The sequence below is a fragment of the Cajanus cajan genome, chromosome 2 (assembly GCF_000230855.2).
Source record: "Cajanus cajan strain Asha chromosome 2, NIPB_CcT2T_4, whole genome shotgun sequence".
NCBI lineage: Eukaryota > Viridiplantae > Streptophyta > Magnoliopsida > Fabales > Fabaceae > Cajanus > Cajanus cajan.
This window is the reverse complement of record NC_138518.1, coordinates 75839866-75861628: the sequence shown is the minus strand read 5'-3', so window position 1 is coordinate 75861628 and position 21763 is coordinate 75839866. Positions and strand designations below refer to the sequence as shown.

Genomic DNA, 21763 nt, shown 5'->3' with positions numbered 1-21763 from the left:
ATATATATATATATATGTATAAAATACTAACTATGATATTTTCATCAAACCTCTTTCAAGTTTCACGTGAATTTTTCTTCACTGCAAGAGCAACACATTGTTTTTGCCGTTAGACACAACAGAACCATGGTTTCCATGCTAAATCAGTTTTGCTTCAAAATTACTAAATATGTTGGTACAGATTTCATACTACAGTAATGGCATCATATGTTATTCTCTAAGATGAAAACGCCGATCCAAGCAAGAGATAGCACAGATATATAAAACTGCATTTAGTTAAACTAACAGTATCACCATATATGTCTATTCTGTTAACGAAGGAAAAGGAAAACCAAATTCCCAAAAGTATAATTACTGCCCACCTACCAGAACAAGGCCTAGATTACCACCATGCATGATACAACAATTCGTATATACAAACCTTGATACACTAAAGGAGTAACAAATGTAGGGGCATTCTTCATCCTTCAAGTGATCTGGAAATGAAAGCAGAAATGGCCTGCACAGCAGCATCTTCAGCTTCATCTTGGGTGGAATTGTTTGCTTGCAGGTGCTTCTTACCAATCTTGAAAGAGTGGTCACCACCATTGATGATATGCAGCTCATTTGGTGCTTTCATCTTCTTCCGAGTAGCTTCTAACTTCTCAAGTGGACAGAGACCATCCTTGCTGCCCTGTGCGAGGCACACATAAACACACATCTAGAATTAGAAGAAACATAATACAAACAATTTATGCATGCTGTATAGATAACCCATACAATACTAAAGATTATGAAAATTTTGACAGTTTATTCAATTAAATAACAGTTTGAAACTGGAATTGTGAATGTGTGACTATAAGACCATAGTCACTATACCATTCCACAATGGTTAATGACAAATTAGAAAAGAAAAAAAACTACCTGTACAAACATTGTAGGAACTGTTAGTTGTAACAGTGTTTCATCTCTAATTGCACCATTGATTCCCTGCAACATTGGCAACTAAATTAATGTGATTCTAAACGTTATTTAAAATCTGTACTTTAGTTGTAATGAAATCTGTCTTTTACCAAAACACCAAAAGAAAAACCAATGCTTCAACTATAATGTCTCAAATGTGGTATGCTAACAATTGCTCAAACAGAAAACTGAGAGTATCACAAGTGCAAATACAGCAAGCCAGTAAGCAATGAAAAGGAAAATATTAAGAGTAGCATAATAAAGATTATTGGATTCAGAGCTCCACACCACGTGAGCCAAGGACAAGGAGGACAACTTCATCAACTAAGTGCGCAAATTAAGATGGTTAGCGTAAGGCCAAAATGGCATAGAAAGCAAAATGCTTAAAATATGGGCATAATTAAAAGACTATAAATCCATGACTAAACTATAATTATCAACAAAAGGGATAAGTGAATATTGAATTATAGGAAAATCACAAATGAGGCAAGGAGTATACCCTATAAGATAAACAAATAATTGGAAACCTTCTCTAATACTCCTCCCCCAAGTAGGCATGGCAACGGGGCGGGGCGGGGCGGGGCGGGGGCGGGAAATTTAAACCGGGAAATTTAAACCGCCCCCGCCCCCGATACTTGCCGGGGATAAAATCTGAGTCCCCATCCCCGCCCCCGGCGGGGGTGGGCTCCTATTTTTTTTCTTCTTTTTTCTTTTAAATAAATATGAACAATTTAAAAAAAATAAAAGAAAAGTAAAATAATATAAATTTTTACATATAAATATTTATAATTTTAGTTTATATATATATAAAAATAATTTTTTAATTATATTATTAAGCGGGGTGGGGACGGGGGCGGGTATGTGGGCGGGGGCGGGATGGGTATTAACATCCCCGCCCCCACCCCCGCCCCCGATTTTATCAATCAGGAAAAACCCGAACCCGAACCCGAACACAAACCTGATAAACACGGGTTTTCCCCATCCAAATCGGGGCGGGTTCGGGCGGGTACTCACGAGAGCGGATTAGATTGTCATGCCTACCCCCAAGGTAAAAAGGAGCAAACACCCATATTCAATCAATTTATCCTGTAGTATAAAGATTGGCATGAGTAATAAAAAGAATATCAAACCTTTAATGGGTAGCCCAAGCATACAACAGCAGAAACATTAATGTCTTTCTCGCTAGCCACCATGCAACCAACTCTACAGCAAAACAAACACAAGATACGGTATCTCATAAGTATCTTGATACTAATCATCTATTTGGGACTTCTTCAGCCCTGCATACATGTCCTGTTAGAATATCAAGAATATATCTCAGAATACTTCTATTATATCTTATCGACTGTCTGTTCTGATTAGTTTCCTTATTTTTTTCAAGTTTCCATATTTTCTACAATTAAGGCTTAGTGCTTGTTTTATGAACATTGCCACTTTGTAGTACATTACAATCTCTAGAAAATACTATTCAAAGTCCCTATTATCTCCTTTGCCTCCCTGAATTCCCAAAACCCATAATTTCATCAACACATCCATATAATAATATAAATAAATAAGCGTACAACGTACCTTGAACCCATTGATTTGCCTGCAAGTATCACGGGATGACCAGGGTACTTAGTTGCAGTTTCCTTGACAATATTTGAGTGAAACTCCACCAGTTTTTCTGCCTTAGGAGGAGCCCTCTTTTTTCCAGACATGTCTAGCAAATGGAAAACCCATTAAATTTACTTCAGAGTTAACACATACATCAGATAACACAATTATCTATAGGTTCACTCAACTAGAGATCGATCAGTCATGATAATGTTGTAACTTGTAAGCAGTGACGTTTTAAGTTTCAACGCATTTGAATGCCAAAAAGATTAATAAAATAAAAAATAAAATAAAAAAACTAGAATAGAATTCTAGGAATTAATCAAAACAAACTCACAAGGATAGTCAAAAGTGACAACATCAACAGCATGCAATGCCTCCTTTAACATGTTCTTCCATCTATCGCAAAAATAGAGATTCAGCTTTCATAATAAAGCTTATAACAAGATTTTAACCCATTTTAAACTTAATAGTCTTAAAATAAAAATCCACCAAGTTGGCTAGTTGGAGTGGCAAAGGTGTAATAAAAGGGAAATGTTACCTTTGCATCCAATCAGAGGAGGAAGGAGCACCAGCACCGTGAGCGAAGATCACCACCGGTGACAACGTTGATTCTTCACTTTCGCCGTCTTTGCTCTCACGACGCCGTTTTGCAGGAGGTGACGAATCCATGCCTTGGAATATGAAATCCCCAAATCAAAGTTTGAAAACCACTTGTGTTGTAATTGTAACCCTATCCCACATAATCTCACTGCCCAAACTATAAAATATAATTTTCGCGCCAAATGTAGGGAGAGAGAAAGCCGTCTTCACTTCTCTTTTTTATGCTTTGGAAAGTTTTATTTTTCTTAAGAAAATAATTATTTTTAAAAAAAGTTTAAAAATCACTTTAAAATAAACTTTTACTAAATGTGTGATTTAAAAATAGCATTGAAATTTACATTAAAATGCCCAATCAAATTAATTCTGTTTAATTCAATATTATTATAAAATTTTAATGTTAAAATTTTTTCAAAAATAAATTAAAAATCGTGAGCACCTTCAAATTAGTGTGTTTATTTAATAGAGGATTTGCAATGCACTGATGGGAGTTGTGTTTAGTGGAAAAGACTAATCTTTTATTCTTATTACATGGTGAATCAATGCTAGTCTCAAACAAATGATATGAAACAAAAAATAGAAAAAAGACTTGAAATTTATTTGACAAAAAAAAGATGTATAAAATAAGTCTTTCAAAACTAATAGTTTGTTTTGGTAAACTTTTTTAAAAGCATTTTTAATAGAAAAGAAATAAAATAATTTTTTCTAAAAAATAATTTCTCAGTAATTTCTCTAAAATCTTATTTTTATCTTATACATAAACTAGGTTTATCTTATAAAAAAAAACTTATGTCAATGTTTCTTTATATTTTTACTCCTAGAAGTATTCTCAAAAAAGTTTACTCAAACAAGTCATAATTAAACATCTTTCCAAAATATAGGTCCATTGTATGTTGATCATTATAATTACAATCAATCACATTCATGATCAATTTTGTGTATCATTTATTCTCAAAATATTTGATTCAACCTCCAAATAGTCTTGTGTTCTCAAGTTGTACAAAAATGTCCTTAAAATTTTAATAATGGTCTATTGTCATTTTGATTTATAAAACTCAAAATATACCCAAAACACAACACTAGTGTTAGCTTGTTTGGACATAATTTCATTTTCAATTTTAAGTCAAATTTCATTTATATTTCACACTGAAATTATTATGAGATAAATGATATGATGGCGATAATCTCTTATTAATACTTTCTCTATTATTAATTGAATATTATGAATATTGGTGAGTTCTATTAATAAATCAGAAGATTGACTCGTTAAATGAAATGTAAGATTCACAAAATTTGTAAATTTTTAATTAATTCAACTAATAAAAAAAGTGTTAGAAAGGAAATATTGGATAATATATTATCATTTTATCAAAATTTGCATTGAAGCCCAATAATATCAAAGAATATAAAACTCAATTAAAATACAAGGTAATTTATTTTTGTAGAAACCATATGTATCTTTATATTATAAAATGTCTTGTTCAAGGTAAGTAAGATTATTATTAAAGATAAAAACATCCTCTCAAATATCTGACACAATTACATATTTAATATTTAAATTTGAGATTATTAATTAAAATAATTATACATCGATCAATCTCACACTCTTTGGTGAGCACAAGCCACATTAAAAATAAAGGGTTGATATTTTTTTTTTTGCAAATTTCAAATTCTTTTAACAAAAACAAGTTATATTTTTCTTTATGCATTTCTCCCATGGTGAATGATAGGTAAAACACATCTTAGTTCTTCTCGATGCATGACCTTATCTTCGATACTAAAATTCATTTTAACATTTGCAGGCATAATAAGAACATCCATAAATTAGTCTTAATATAAAGGATAATACTTAATAGTATAGTTTCAAATTGTGCTTGGTAATTCCCAAAAGGCTTAGGTAATTGCACTTTTAATCATTATTATTTTGTGATTTTGTGAATTTACTCAAGTTTTGAACTTACATTTTGATGTTTAATTTTTAAAAATTTTGCATATTTTATTATTTTATCAATTAATTATTTGACGTTAGTTAATTGTGGATATGAGACTTTAATTAACTACTAATATGACACATAATTATTAACATAAATTTATAAACTAATATATATATATATATATATATATATATATATATATATATATGACATAATATATTATATGTCAACTATTAATATACCACGAGTAGTATATATGTCATGTCAATAGTTAACTGAAAATGTATTAATTCAAACTTTTTACTTTGTTTTTTTTCTTTTATTATTATAAATCATATTAAATTTAATACAAAATGATAATACTATAATTTAAAATTCACGTGACCTTGGAAAACAAAAGAATTATAACATGGTTAAAAACTTGTTAGACGGTACAAATCCTTTTTTTTTTCTTACCTTTTTTTTTTATAGTGAATGCAAGAAGTGCTTCTTTTTCTTTAGTATATATACGTAAGCTAAACACTAGCATCGCATATTTCCATCTGGCCACGCAATTTTCTTTTTCTTTTAATTTAAAATTCAATCAATGACATATATACCACAAACCCCGCAAAGAAAAAAGAAAAAGAGATATATTAGAAGGTAGTAGCTATCACGTTTTCGTTTTGATATTATTTTTCTAGAGATAAAGTAATTAATTAATAATTAGGCAAAGGCCACATGAATTGGACGTGAAACAGGACGTTGGAGACACTTGGAGTTGATATTGAGTGGAGGAAGAGGCGAGTTGTAGCGTGTAGGATATATAGAGCTAAAGACAGGAAAATAAGAACAAGACAGAAGGAATGTCAAACAGCAATTGCATTTATATTAGCGCTCATGCTCATGTTCATGGGATTAAAGATAACGTTGAGATGCCCTTATCATCTGCAAGCTGCTATATTCTGTGTTACTGCCTTTCATCATTGCTAAAGGCCACCCTATCCTCTTAATTATTCTAACCACATGCATGGCTTCATCATGCCACAAAACTTTTAAGTGCCAAGATATATATGGAGACCCCACACAATAAAAGTCAACCACGTTCACATTATTTTGTGCAGTATAAAAAGGACTTGTGTCATATGAACCCTCCAAGGAATTAACAAGCCACTGGTAAGTCTAACAACCAATCAAGGGTTTGCTTTGTTCACTCTCCCTCAAGGGCTTCTCACTAGAACTAACCGTTGAATACAAGAACGAAGCTAGCTAGAGGCCCCTGGGGGAGGAGTAAATAATCTGACCCTTATGCATATATAGCACACAGGACTCATGGCCCGACTATATTAGTAAGTAGCTAGTTATCTTGTTTCTCATCTTAAGTATAAATTCCCACTAAAATTGGCCTAATTTCCATGCCCTTTCTGAGTTTTTATACGGCCAATTTGTATAGTGTGCTGTGCATTGCTTAATCTCCCTTGGTGAGATTGGATAATGTTTGTCACACCTTAATTTCGTTAAAGGAGATAATTAAATTTCATCTACTAATTATTTCAGGTCTCGGGTTGATTTCCATTTTGTTCAAATAAATTTCCTTACTAGTATTTCACTAAAAAAACTAATCAATAGAATCCTGACACGATAAGGATCATAGTGCCTTGTAGTTTATAGTGAGGTGAAAGTTTTGTCTTACGTTTTAGTCTTCAGTCTTATTTATTTACCACCACGAGAAAAAGGATCATGGGTTGTTCTCCAATATTCTCTCTTCTCTTGATATATATTGCTCGAATCTGGGTACGGATTTATTTTCACCTGATGTGTGCGACTTATTAGAGTCTTTTTTTTATTATTTCTTATTAGGGTATGTTTAGACGAGAGTTATTTAGTTTATACAGATGGATTAGGGATAGAATCGACGTACTTGTTTGCTTAAACACTATTCTTTCACTCTTTTTTTTTTCTTTCTTTAAATTACTTATTCTAAAATTAACAAACAAAAAATTGATTTACATTTGTGAAACATGATTTTTTTTTATCAAACATTATTTTAACCTTATAAGAATCAATCTTAAAGCTAATAATTAAGAATATTATTTTTTTTCATATCGCTTTTTATTAAACGTATTTTTCTACAAAAACATTCTTTTTCTTTTTTCATTATTCTTTATAGTTGATATTTTACAAAGTATATGGAAAAGTATATATAGAACAAATGCAAATTTGAATTTTCTGAATTGAATAAGTTGCTTTAATTTAAAATGGTATCTTAAGTCTCAACGGTTAAAGAGAGAATAAATGGGAAGAATTTTGCATGTAACATTTTATTTATTGGCTTTTTAGTAATAGGCTAATAGCTAAGATTTCTTACCTTTTTTCCTGTATAATATTACAATGACTCATTTTGGAGGACAAATCACAATATGCGTTTATCTTTTCCTATTGAGGTCTACAACGGCTTCAAATGATTTTTTAGCTCAACTACTATTTTAATGTGTCTGTGATATGCAATGAAAAAATATGTTTTTTATATAATTAAAATTTATAATAAATAAGTATTTTCAAATATATAAATTATATATAATATATTTAAAATATAATAAATAAATATGTTTGAACATATAAGTTATGCTACAAATTTATGATAAACAATTTATATTATAATATAAATTTGTTTTTAAATATTAATATTTTAAAAATAAATTATAATTTAATAATAAAGATGAAAATGATAAAATAAAAGAGACAAGAGGTTAATAAAAAAATTCTAAAAATAATTTTGTAAAAAAAAAGTTCTCCACAAATGTTTTGTTCGAAGAATAATTTCTAAAATTATTTTCATATAAAATAATTATTCCAATTAATATTAGAGATGATTATGCTTTCATACAAATAAAAAATTTATTCTAATTTATAGAGAAATTGAGGTTTATCGTATTATACGAAAGATTTACAATAATTCACACCTGTTCAACTAATTGATCATGAGATTTTAACTATCATGTCATTGGTGCTTGAGGATTAGAATAACAAAGAAAACAAATACTTGGCACCAAAGGGATCATAACTAAAAAAAGGAAAAAAGCATCAGTTGAATGTCCATTTATTTGAATTGAAAATAAAATGTGAAAAAAATGAAGAAAAAAAAATTGAAATTCATTCCATCTAATTTCGTTAGTTTTTTATATATCTTCATAATTTACTGTTTTTATTAATTATCTCCCGCTGAAAATAAAAATATATCTTCCTGCTAGCATGGTTAGTTTTCGTATGTGACAGTCTCTTTCTGTTGTTGGTTAGATTCCGTTTCTGATGGATTTGCCCAAGTGTGGTGTTCATTATTATTGGTTTCCTCTTGCCAATCTTTTCCGGTTGTGGTTTCCTTTTGACGTGTTGTTGTTGCTCTTTTTTCCATTTTGCGGCTTTTGGGCCAATCATGGGTGTCATGCCTTTCTGCCTTTGAAATCATCAAGTAATCACTTTTGAATTCAACCTTCTTTTGTGAGAGACTATTTTATAGCTTCGATCTATTTATATTTTATTTTCATTTTATCCTTAAATATTTATTAGTTTTTTAACATAATGTACGATTTTATTATTTTATTTTAAACTTAGTTCGGAATATTCTGAGATGTAATATAATATTAATAATAGAATGCACAATATAAAAAAAAAAAAAAAAAAAAAAAAAAAAAAAAAAACATTGAAACTAAAAATGTAAATAATTGATCTTTATATATTAAAAAATTACAAGAGTTTTTAAAATTAATTAAAACAGTAAAATTATAATTATAAAAAAACTAAATATCATATAAACATGTTCATCTTCATCATTTTATCTGTGTTAGTACGTATTTTTTTTATGAAAAGAAAGGGATAAACCCCACACAAACCTTAAAATCCATGTGAAAAATAAGTCATACAAACATCAATCATGCAGGTCAAATTAATAAAAAGAAGGCATTAAATAATAAGAAATATAGTTGGTATGAGATTTAAATCCCTTCTTTGTCAAGAGATCAGCTACTTGGTTGGCCTCCAATTACAGGATCTGAACGTCATAGCAATCTTGAGGATGTCCTCCACCAAGGTTTTGCATATATGACTCCTACCAATGTCATGTTGAAGCAGGTTCACTTCTAGCATATGTAACGTGTACATGTATATCTTATATAATTAACATGTATAATAAATAAATGTTTTTACATAAAAGAAAATGTTAATTTAGTATTTTAGTTTATTTCCTTGATCAGGTGTTTAACCTGTATATGTCACTGTGTTACAAGGAGACATGTGTTCTATAAGACAGAAAGAAAGAAAGAAAAGAAAAGAAAAGAAAGTATTTTAGGGTTGAAAGTTGAAATGCAATTCTCCTTTAAGTAAGGCGGGCCTAGTCCTAGCTGATGCACGGTGTTGCCCCTAGTTGGATAGAGACATGCTATATACATGAACATAAGAGAAAGTAGGTCTTTTTTAGGGGGAGGGGTTACACGGGGCATTTTTGTGACTATCATATGGCAGGGGCCCCTACCAAGACTCATTTGTGCATGCTCTATTGAAAAGAAAAGGTAAATTTTAAGAGTTTATATATGCAGCACGGGGATTGAACTTGGAAAGTGTACCACTCTTCTTGTTTGTCTGTGGGATTGAATAAAGGGTCAGAAATAAAATACATAGCTTGTTGTGATGCATGCATGTGATTGTGAATGATCTAACCGGTAGTTCAGGCTTTGCTGAAAATAGGAAGCAGATTATGACACTAGGCCGTACTCTTTATCTACCTTAACGATTGGTCGAGACTTGAGACTTGAGACTTGAGACTTGAGACTTGAGACTTGGAATTTTGTATTTGTACTTTGCTGTTTCTGTTCGTTCCGTAGTACACGTCTTCCTCGCATTACCCTCCATCTTATCAATGGGTTTGCGCCCTTTTTATTTTAGAAGTGCTAAATGCTAAAAACAACTCATGAAACCAATAAAAAAACTGGAAGATTTTTACTATATTCTTGAGTTTTTTAATATTTAATATTCATGATAAGGGTAAATATTCAAATCAATTAACTAGTCCTAAAAAAATGTATTTATTATTTTAACTACAGTAATCAAGGTCTTTGATTTTTCTATAGAACCCCAAAATATCTTCAAAAGTTTCGGTCTTTTTAGTTGGTTATAAGATTAATCTTTCATATGAGATTTAGACACACTTAGTATATGTTTGATTTCCGGTTGAAAAACCTCAAACTCACGTTCAACAAAAAAGATGAAAAAATTTGTTTCTTAGTTTGATGTATTAGAACATGTAAATTTTTATTTGGATTGATGTAAACAGGTGTGAGACACGTACACATTTAAAACTCTCGATCCTTCTATAAGAACGTGTTATGTAGAAATGATTAAAATTTAAGTTCTCTTTCATAAGCATAGACAACATATGCTGTCAGAAAATAAATACTTGGAACTCTTTGATAATTAACTAAAAAGACAATTAATCATTTAGTGTGTTTTGTTTCATGGTGGGAATGATTATTGAGAATTGATTTTTACCTGGTTCAACTTGATTTTGTGAAAATATAAGATGTGTTTGAAAATTAGTTGAATTGGGTTAAAAAAAAATATATTCACGAATTTTTATTTTTTTTATTGAAACGTATGTTTTTATGTTAAATGTAATTTCAAAGTGGTATTAAACATAAACATACATAAATGTTCTAATGTTAGGTAAAATTGTTTTTTCTCCCAAATCTTCAGATAATTGTAAAGTGATAAAAAAAAGTAACTTTTGTTTTAAGTCAAAAAACTTACAATGAACTTTATACTAAAATTATTGCTTTCAGAATCAAAACATTTAAACATATAATCACTTCTCTTGTAAATCAACTTTAACTAAATTCAACCTCATTCAAAATCAATTTTGAAAATGCTTATCTAGATACACATTTAGTTGCTTAGATTATAGATAAATTAATATAAAACATTATAGTTCTTGAATTTAGTGGATTAAATGATTAAAATGTTTCATATTTATAATCTTGTGAGTTTATTTGGTGATTTTTTTTTTCTCTTTAAAATTAAATTTGGTTGAGTTAATATGTTTAATGACAAGATTGATGTTCTGACTTCTGATCCCCCTACCCTGTGGTTTGTTGATTTAATTTGCATTTGTATGTGGGCCTGAGGCCGTATCATTGGGCAGTTAGTGGAGCAGAAGACACCATCTTTAATCTAATTGACATTGCCTTAATGGGTTTAAACAAAAATAAAGCTGGGGCTTAAATGCTTAATAAAAATAGAGCCCAACTTTAATATAATAATGAATGAACCATTTTGCAGATTTAGAAAAGGATGTCTGCAGCAGTTGATATTCCTGCCCAGCTGTAATAGGCACCACTTCCGCGTCTTCTTTCTTTCATCTTCTTATTGCTGTAAGAAAAAAAATTTATAGACCATGATTATATTCCATGCAAGGCTCAAAATAAAGGCTGTGTTTTTTTATTCTGACACATACTTAAAAGTTAAAAGTTAAAACTCTAATGAAATCGAGGTAAATAATTTCTCCATTAACACATACCCTTAACACCTTTACATGCATATTGAAGTAAAAAAAGATGTCCTTTATTTTCAAGAAACATTGCCTTGTAATTAAAACAAACACATGGTAATGTTCCCTTCTATCAATCTATGAACAGGTCATAAAGTAAATCACAAAAACCAACCCAAAATTCTGATTGAGCTTATGAATCTCTTTTCATATATTTTTCTCAACTTACTTGTTTCCATTTTATGTGAGATTTCTTTCCCTGACGTTTGTCATTTCAGTATATATTATCTCATCAGATATGCTACACTAGTGGTTAGTTAAAATATATGTGCATACGTATATCTTGGAACATATATATTTCAGCACTGAAGGGCTCATTATATTAACTGTAGAAATGATATATATCAGAACCAGAAAGTTCAAACCCATTTTCTCCAAAATGAATGATATTTTTTTGGTGGAGGGAGTAATTATATTTCATGATACCAACTATTAAACTATCAAGATTAACCAAATGATATAAAGATAATGTAGTATGGGTAAAATTTTATTGTTGTAATTTTAATCGATAAAATAATCAAATTTTATATATTAATTTTTTATAAAGTAAAAAAATTCGATTTACATGAAAAATAATTAATGAAACTATAAACGCTGATGATTCTTACTATGTAATTAATCATTTCTCTCTGCAGAGGGGTTACAATTTATGAAAGAATCAAAATTTCAATATTTTAAATGGATTTTCCAGTAAGAATATCCATCATCAATTATTTTTCTCCTAAACTAAGATGATCAGTCTTTGACTTATGTATTGATCCACGTTTGTTACCAACTAATTAAATCTGATGTGCGTAAAAGAGAGAGTTGTTCTCAAATAGGATGCATCTTGTATACTGGCATAGATGATAATCACCAAATTTATGTGCATCATTATATACTCAACATAATTTTAAAAACAACCAACACATGATAATGAGCACAACCTAACACATTATACCTCTTGCCTAAAGCGTTCATATCTTCATAGCAAATTACACAAACGAGAAACTTCAAGAAATAAACAACAATAGAACTTTTCTCCTAGAAAAACACTGATATTCTATGTGTTAAACTAGCCTAGCGCTTCATTTTTCTCCACAACCCTCACTCCTTTGGCAGATCTGAGCACATTGGCCTGTTTGAAAATGATTGCAAATTAATTAAGACACGCGAGGCAAACATTAGATGCCACATTATGTATAAATATCATGATCAGAAAGAAGAACACATATATAAGAATCATATACGGAGGAAAGCATGTATTACTTGATCTTGGGAAATTTCCACTGCAAAACCATCAACAATGACCAAAGAAGATGTCTTCTTGTAGCTTCCTGGCTCTAGAGTGCTTGCTAAGAGCTCATCATGTTTTCTACTGAGGTACAAATCAAGCTCATGTGACCCTCTCTTGCTTCTAGCAGCAAGAAAAAACAAAACCATAAATTAAAATGAGTACTAGTTAAGAAAATGGTGAAAATCATAACTACACTCATACTAAAATTAAGGAGAAGCTGTGAGAAGAGACCGATCAGCTCGAAGTCGCTCGTATTCAGGATCATAGCTCATGAAGACAAAGTATGACTCGATTTTTGTGCTCCCCATCAAGAATGTGAAGTATCTTTTTTTTTTTTATTATTTATTTCTTGTTAATTTGATTGGAAGATATATATTCGCAGCTAGTGCGGGTCTTCTGCTCCACTGGCCAGCTATTTATACAACAAATAAAGTGACTTTCCAAACAGAAAGAATAATAGAGAAAAAATAAAAAGAGGAGGCCCACGTTGGTTTGAATTTTACGTAAGAGCTAAGAGGTAACTCTTTCCGTTATGCACACCGTCACGGAATTTATAATTTCAACCGACTGCGTATAAAATATAATGAAACTTATTTATTTATTTGTAATTAATAATAGAAAAGCAAAGATTCTGATTTTGGCGGTGCGCCCCTTAAAGAGAATAACAAGTGACTTCTTCATGATGGATGGATCATGATTCATGAAGCACCATGTTCACACTTGGCTCATCATCGTATTAGTAAAATTAAAAAGTCAAATAAAATAAATCTCTCGCGCGTTTGTGCCTGAAAGTCAAACCATAAACTTTTAATTTATTAACTAACATAATTTCTTAAACTAAAATATCTTTAGTAGAAAATTAAAATTATCAAGTTAGTGACATTCAATTAAAGAGATGTAAATGATACAACTAGTAATGTTTTTATCTTCCATTCTATTTTTTTATTTTATTTTATTATTAGGTTATTCAAAATGGAATGGACCTTGATATTCTCCTAAATATCTAAATGACCTGTCACTAAAGATTCGAACTTATGAGCGAGGTGGACAGCTTAGAAGTTACAAGACACTCGCTTCGCTTAGGTAATAATCAATATTCAAGGCATTGACGTGAATAATGCCACGACCACGAGGCTATCTTAAACGGCAACATCGTCAATCAATTTCTCTATCAATTCGGCTGAGGCAAAATTTATTTTAGTGCTCTTTCTATTTCAAAAAAATACTCTTCACTAATTATTCATTAGAGATATTTTTTTCTGTAAATAACAAAAAATAATTGATTTCTCTATGCATTTGTTAAATATTAAATGTGAGTAAGTTTTCCTTTTAACAAAATAATCATGTCCTGATAAGAGATGAGATATTTTTTATATTTTTAGAAAGATTAGTGAGTTATTCTTAAATTTCAGTTTCTTTAGCAAAGCTTCACGGTATTCTTTCTCAAACCTCTTAGTGTATGTCACAATTTTCATTAGTCAAGTTTAGAGAATGTTATCTTTCTTGTTGTGATAACATGAGTATTGGTAGGATATTACATGATGCTGCTGAAAGATGGATTGTTGGTTTCTTCAAAAATATGAGACAAGGGGATTAGTATGTGTTTGCTTAGTGCTTAACTATAAAGTGTAGCCTTCTTAAATTTTCTTTCTTTTTTCTTTCTTTTTTCTTTGTCTTTTATTTTTCTATGTAAAAAACTACTAGATGTGAAAATCTATCCAAAAATAAGCGTGAAACGTGAAATTAAAATTAATTATTTTAATTAGAAATATATTCCAATAATTTATATTACATTTTTTAATATTCTTCATAACAATATTTATTATGTTTCACACTTTTCACTTTTTCCTCTCTTAGCTGTAAGATTTAGAGTGCAAATAATTTTTTATTATTATTAATTTTAATATATATATAAATATTATTTTATATTTTATATTTTTTTATTTCATAATTTAATTATATAAATGCTAATTAATATTGATATACTTAATTAAAATATTAGGTTGACTCAATCTTATCCCTTATATTTAAAATCTTGATCAAATTTAAATAAATAATCCAATTATTATTTTTTTTAGGACAGATAAACAATGATAAACTCATTATAACACATTATTTACTTACTCATAATAATAATAAAAAATAAGACAAATATTATATATTATTTGGTTTGTCATTTTGGAGTAAACCAAATATTTATCTTGTTCTTATCAAATAATTTAAAAGTCCTATAAATTAAGGATGACTTTTAATTTGCTGATGACATAAACAAAATTTATATGAAGAATACATATTATTAAACCCATAAAATATATTTCTTTAAAATAGAAGGTTAAGATTTCGGAACAATATTAATCTTTGGCGGTAGTATCACACTGACCCAAAATAAAAGAATAGAAGCAAAAGTTGGTTTGGCAAGATGATGAATAAATTCCTGTAGGCTGTAGGCATAGTTAAACAATGAGAAATTAAAATTAACCATTCTTGATTATAGTAAAAGCAAATAAGATTTGAGCAAGGATAACATGTTTTGTTTCTAGTATCTTGGCCCAGAACTTGCTCAAAAAGAAAACTGTGTTACCATTGTGTGATCCTCTGTTTCAAACTCGGTCCTTTGAAACAGTAACCGTGCGTTTGTTTCTTGCATTCCTTCCATGGGTTGCATAAGAACATAAATTTGCGAAAAGTAAGGTGGAAGAAAGATACCATAGATGAGACATGAATGGTGAAGGATCAAAAAAACAAGATGTTTATTATGTGAAGAAACACGGAGAGAGCAGGGGATAAGGGAAACATGGAAGTAATTGGAAGTTGAAAGTTGAAACAGTTGTGGTGTGCGTTTATCCCTATCCACGCCCATTTATAGCTGTAGAAGTAGAACAAAGGATATTTATTTATTAATACTTTTAGATATTTTTTAATATCTCCAATACCATACCTGTTATCATAAATTCAAATAACCAGGTTAAGGTTATAGCCCACAGGGTCGCCTCTCCAGTTTCAAAATCCCATTTAACTTTTATCTCCTTCCCACTTATAAATTTTTTTAATACTGTTACAATTTATTTATACAAATAATTTTATATATTGTTAAAAATTCAGCATTTCAGTAGAGAAGTTTTATAATTTTTAGCTGCTATAACAATTTTAATCTTAATTTTTTATTTGAAGCACTTAGCCTTTTTTAAAAAAAATTTATTATGAGTTTTTAATTATTAATGTAAATGGTTAGTTGGTTCAATTTCAATTGCATGAAGCTGATTTTGAATTTTTATTTTTTTTACTTCTTTTTACATCTTGCCGCACAAATTGGGGATCTAAACTTGCATTTCACAGGATGCAAGTTTAACATCTCCTGCTATTATAAAAATTTATTTTAGTGGGTATATTTACTTAAAAAGAGCTTAAATCTTTTCATGGACTTCTATTGCATATTAATTGAGTAGGTAAAATATTATTGAATATTATTAAATTTTAATTAATTATTAAATAGACAGTGATTTTTAATCTTATGATTATCAGCATGTGATTGACTCTCTCATCAATAATTATCAGTATATCATCGTTTATCTACTATTTCTACTCATAAAAAAATTAAGAAATTAAAATAATATGCATAACATCTTAAATTTGAACATGTGTCATCATTATAATTTTAATATATAAAAAAATAAAAAAAAAATAGGAAAAGAATAATCAATCATCGTAAACTTTACTTTTTTTACAAATAGGTATTATAAACTTTTATTTTATCTTAATTAATCATAAACTTTATTTGTTTTATAAATAAACATCATAAACTTTAATTTTGTTTTAATTAATTCTTTAACTTTACTTCTTTTACAAATAAATGCTCTCAACTTTAATTTCATTTTAATTGATTTTGACATTTAATAATTTATTATTTTCTACAAAATTTCTACAATATCAAATTATAATTAAATTAATTATCTTAAATATCAATCATTTGTTAAATTTTTTATGTTACAATTTTTTTCAAAATATAATAAAAAATATGAATTTTAAATAAATAAAAAATAAAAAAGAATGATAAAAATAAAAAAGCCTTTATTTATTTTTTTTTCTTCTTCTAAATTATATAACATTTTGATATATGTGAAAATAAAATTAATATATATGTACAAAAAAACAATAAATAAGTGTGATTTTAAATAAATAAATTATTAATATTTTTTATCTTAATAACTTAATCTCAATAAATAGAAGAAACATTCAAAAAAAAAACTAATTAAAATAATAGTTAATCACCTATACACGGCCAATGTAAAGTTTTTTTACACTGACAACCAATCATATCTCTTAATAGTGTTATGTCAGTTGCTTATTTAATGAAATAAAAATAAAATAAAATAATTTAAAAGATATGATTGGTTGTTAGTATAAAAAATTTTACACCGACAGTATATGAATGATTAACTTTTAAAATAAAATTGTGATTAAGGTGTTTATTTATAAAAATGATAAAATTTAAGAATAAATTATAATAAAATTAAAGTTTATACAGTTCATTTATTAATAAGACAAGTTTAAGGATAAATTTAAATAAATTTAAAATTTGTGTTTAACCGACTAAATATTTTTTTCCCTAAAAAAAATTGTTCACTCCATTGATTTTTTATAATATTTGGATAGTACAGATTTTCTGTCGCTGGACCACCCCCAAGGACGCTGCCCACGTTGAAATTCAATTACTTCACTTGATTTAGGCTCCTCTTTCATTTTCGCATGGCCCATACAACACGTCCTTTTCTCCGTTAGTTGGCCCATACAACAGCCCATTAATTCGAACTCTTCATTTCGCATAATCAAAAGGTCATGATTTATACACCTCTTTTTTTTATAACTACACCTTCTTTCATTTACAAAAAAATAATTTTTAAAATATCTTTAAAATATTACTCATTCTCTCCCTTTTTTTAGTTTTTACACATGCTTGAGATGTAGAATTGATGTCCGATAACATTATAGACATAGGTGACTTCCTTGATAGTGTTGAAGGTATCGAATTAAATGTGAGTTTTTCTTCAAAATCTTCTTCCCATTTACACCTATAGAAATTAAGTTTAGTATTCCAAATAATTTGTATTCCAAAAAGTATTTTTTTAAATAGTAAAATTAGTGTTCTAGAAAATACTTTTTAAAAATATTGTTTTACATAATTTTAAAAAGTTCTTTCCATAATACTAAATCTTCTGTTTCGAATTTTTTTTTTTCAAAATTATGTAAAACAACAAACTTTTGGCAAGTACTTTTTTTAACACTAATTTTAGTATTTTGAAAAGTACCTTATAGAATTATATTTTTTACATACTTCCAAAAAAATACATCTAGAACACTAAATTTATTGTTCCAAAATTATGTAGAATAACATATTCAAAAAGTATTTTTCATAACAGTAAATTTATTGTTCCAAAAAGTATTTTTCAAAAATATGTAAAAAAAATAATTTTATAAAATACTTTTTAGAACACTAATTTCACTATTTCAGAATATTGAAATCAATGTTTTGAAAAGTATTTTTTGAAACACTAAATTCAATATTAAGGTTTCTAAAAGTGTTAAAAAGGATAAAGTATTTGAAGAGGAAACATGTATCTAACTTGATACCTTTGAAACTGTTGAGAAAGCTGCATGTGTCTACAAGCAATCACACATAAGTTCTACAGTTTAGGTGTATTTGAAAATTGAAAGAAGTGGGGGGAAAAAGAGATTAATAAAAAAATTAAAATAATTAAAATTACCTACTAAAATAGGTGAAGAGTGGAAGAAATACAAAAAAGTATATATGAAAATCGAAAAGAAGAGATAAGTAAATGTATGAAGAAAAAAAAGTACTAAAATAAAAGTTAGAAGTATAAAATTAAAAAATAAATAAAGGTTAAAGATATTTTAAGAATTTTTTTTAAAAATTAAAAAAAAAGTCTGCTTATGAAAAAAGGGGGAAAAAAGTATATATATATATATATATATATATATATATATATATATATATATATATATATATATATATATATATATATATATATAATCCTAATCAAATGGGCCAAACATAAGCATTCCATATTCCTTTAAAAAATTCACAGCCCATTCTTTCACTTGGGCTTCATTTCCAATATATTTCCACATCCTTGGCGTTGATTGGTTCTCTCGACAGCGAAGCCCATCATCCATGGAGATTCTACAATAGAAAGGAAAAGAGCACCCAATTGCGCTAAAGGGGATGCAATTTCGTTCGTTCCAATAGAATTTTTTTGTCTGAATTATACGTACTTTGGAAATAATTCTTGTATATTTTGTTTTATATTACAAAAGAGATTAATATTTTTATTTAATTAAATTTAGAAAATATTTTAAATTAATTTAGTGTGTATTTTAAAAACTAGACATTTTATTTCAACAGATGCCAGGTAATTCTAGAAACTTCATTTTCTTTATTGTAAATATATATATATTTCAAATAGTTCTTTAAGAGCTTTCTCTCCGATATATTTTCTTTTTCCTTTTTTGCTTTGCGAGTTAAAAAACTAAAAATTACTAATTCTGTATTAACTCAATGTAGTTGAGGAGGAGTTTGTCAAATAATGCAATCAAATATGCATTGCAAACACTACAAACAGTTTGGTTGTTATATCTTAACTTAAATATATAATTGTCTTCATATGTAAAATATTTAATTAGATTCTCAAAACTAATGAATTTTTGAAAATGAAGAGGTGTGAATTTTCAAATGTGTTAGCATTTTTAAAATTTAATTTCTGTAATATTTTTTTTTTGGTAATGTTATGTAATATTATTTAATACGTTTTGAAAAGTAAATTCAGAAAATTTATCTATTATCAAAAATAAAATTCTGTTATTTGGTTTTGAGAAAGAGTTTTGGAGGAAAATTACAAAAAAGCTTGAAGAGAAATTACAAAAAAAAAAAAAAAAAGGGATGTATCAGTAAGAAGAAATAGTAAAGTAATTTTTATTTATATTTTTCAATTTTTTTAAATTTTAATTTTATTAAATATTATTTATTTTCTTAATTAGTTTCTTAATACTCTCTTTAGTCTTCTTCTTAGTTGTAAAAAAGTTTAACAATAAAAACCAAGTACCACATATTTGGTTGAGATCAATTTAAAAAAAAATTGATATTTTAAAAATTTTATTGAAATTTGATATAAAAAAAATTATTTCTCCAAAACAAATTAAATTAAATGTGCACTTTGTTTAGAAAAAATTACATTCTCCGTTTTTTTAATTGATGATTTTTTTTATAAAATTTACATTTTTATTTATTTGTCATTTTTAATGTTCAAAAAAATATTTATCACTTTTTTTTATCAATTATACCCCTATTTTTATTAAAAAAAAATTGATGGACTTCTATTAACTGTTAATTAAGTAGGTAAAATATTATTGAATATTATTAAACTTTAATTAATTACTAAGTGGATAGTGATTTTTAATCTTATGATTATCAGCATGTCATTGACTCTTTGATCAATAATTATGAATATATCATCCTCTATTTATTATTTCTACTCATAAAAAAAATAAGAAATTAAAATAGTATACATAATATCTTAATTTGAACATGTGTTGTCATTATAATTTCAATATATAAAAAAATGAGAAAAGAATAATCAACCATCATAAACTTTACTTTTTTTTACAAATAAGTATCATAAACTTTTATTTTATCCTAATCAATCTATAAATTTTATCTGTTTTATAAATAAACATCATGAACTTTAATTTTGTTTCAATTAATCCTTTAACTTTACTTCTTTTACAAATAAACATCCTCAACCTTAATTTCATTCTAATTGCTTGACATTTGATAATTTATTATTTTTTACAAAGTTTTTACATTATCAAATTATAGTGAAATTATTTATCTTAAATATCAATCGTTCATTATTTTTTTTATGTTACAATTTTTTCAAAATATAAAAAAAAATATGAATTTAAAAAATTAAAAAAAATCTTTATTTAATTTTTTTCTTCTTCTAAATTATATGACATGTGAAAAATAAAATGAATATATATGTACAAAAAAAAAGTGTGATTTCAAATAAATAAATGGTTAATATTTTTTTATCTTAATAACTTAATCTCAATGTAATATAAGAGACTTATAAAAAGAAAGAACTAATTAAGATAAAATTCCGATCAAGATATTTATTTATAAAAATATAAAATTTAAGAATAAATTATAATAAAATTAAAGTTTATACTCTTCATTTATTAATAAGACAAAGTTTGAGGACCAATTTAAATAAATTTAAAATTTGTTTAACCGACTAAATATTTTTGTCCCTAAAAAAAATTGTTCACTCTATTGATTTTTTTATAATATTTGGATAGTACAGATTTTCTGTCGCTGGACCACCCCCAAGGACGATGCCCACGTTGAAATTCAATTACTTCACGTCTTCACTTGATTTAGGCTCCTCCTTCATTTTCGCATGGCGAATACAACAGGTCCTTTTTTCCGTTAGTTGGCCCGTACATCAGCCCATTAATTCCAACTCTTCATTACGCATAATCAAAAGGTCATGATTTATACACCTCTTTTTATATATATATATATATATAATTACACCTTCTTTCATTTACAAAAAAAAATTAATAAAATTTTAAAATATCTTTAAAATATTACTTATTCTCCTCCTTCTTTTAGTTTTCACATATGTTTGAGATATAAAACTGATGTCCGATAACATTATAGGCATAGGTGACTTCCTTGATAGTGTTAAAGGTGTCAAATCAAATGTAGGTTTTTCTTCAAAAATTTCTTCCCATTTACACGTCTAGAAATTAAGTTTAGTATTC

At 27.6% G+C, this 21763-nt stretch overlaps 2 protein-coding genes across 2 annotated transcripts; both read right to left on the bottom strand.

The window, feature by feature from the left end:
• Nucleotides 1-235: 235 nt before the first annotated feature.
• On the bottom strand, nucleotides 236-3317 carry LOC109806609 (alpha/beta-Hydrolases superfamily protein). The gene is made up of 6 exons (XM_020369066.3): nucleotides 3080-3317; nucleotides 2876-2937; nucleotides 2512-2644; nucleotides 2073-2145; nucleotides 904-969; nucleotides 236-673 (listed from the first exon to the last, which is right to left on the bottom strand). The coding sequence occupies exons 1-6, from the start codon at nucleotides 3208-3210 to the stop codon at nucleotides 461-463; spliced, it is 678 nt and encodes a 225-aa protein (XP_020224655.1). The 5' UTR covers nucleotides 3211-3317; the 3' UTR covers nucleotides 236-460.
• Nucleotides 3318-12495: 9178 nt separating this feature from the next.
• On the bottom strand, nucleotides 12496-15778 carry LOC109805404 (subtilisin-like protease SBT2.5). The gene is made up of 3 exons (XM_020367462.3): nucleotides 13154-15778; nucleotides 12895-13042; nucleotides 12496-12763 (listed from the first exon to the last, which is right to left on the bottom strand). The coding sequence occupies exons 1-3, from the start codon at nucleotides 13228-13230 to the stop codon at nucleotides 12701-12703; spliced, it is 288 nt and encodes a 95-aa protein (XP_020223051.1). The 5' UTR covers nucleotides 13231-15778; the 3' UTR covers nucleotides 12496-12700.
• Nucleotides 15779-21763: the final 5985 nt, after the last annotated feature.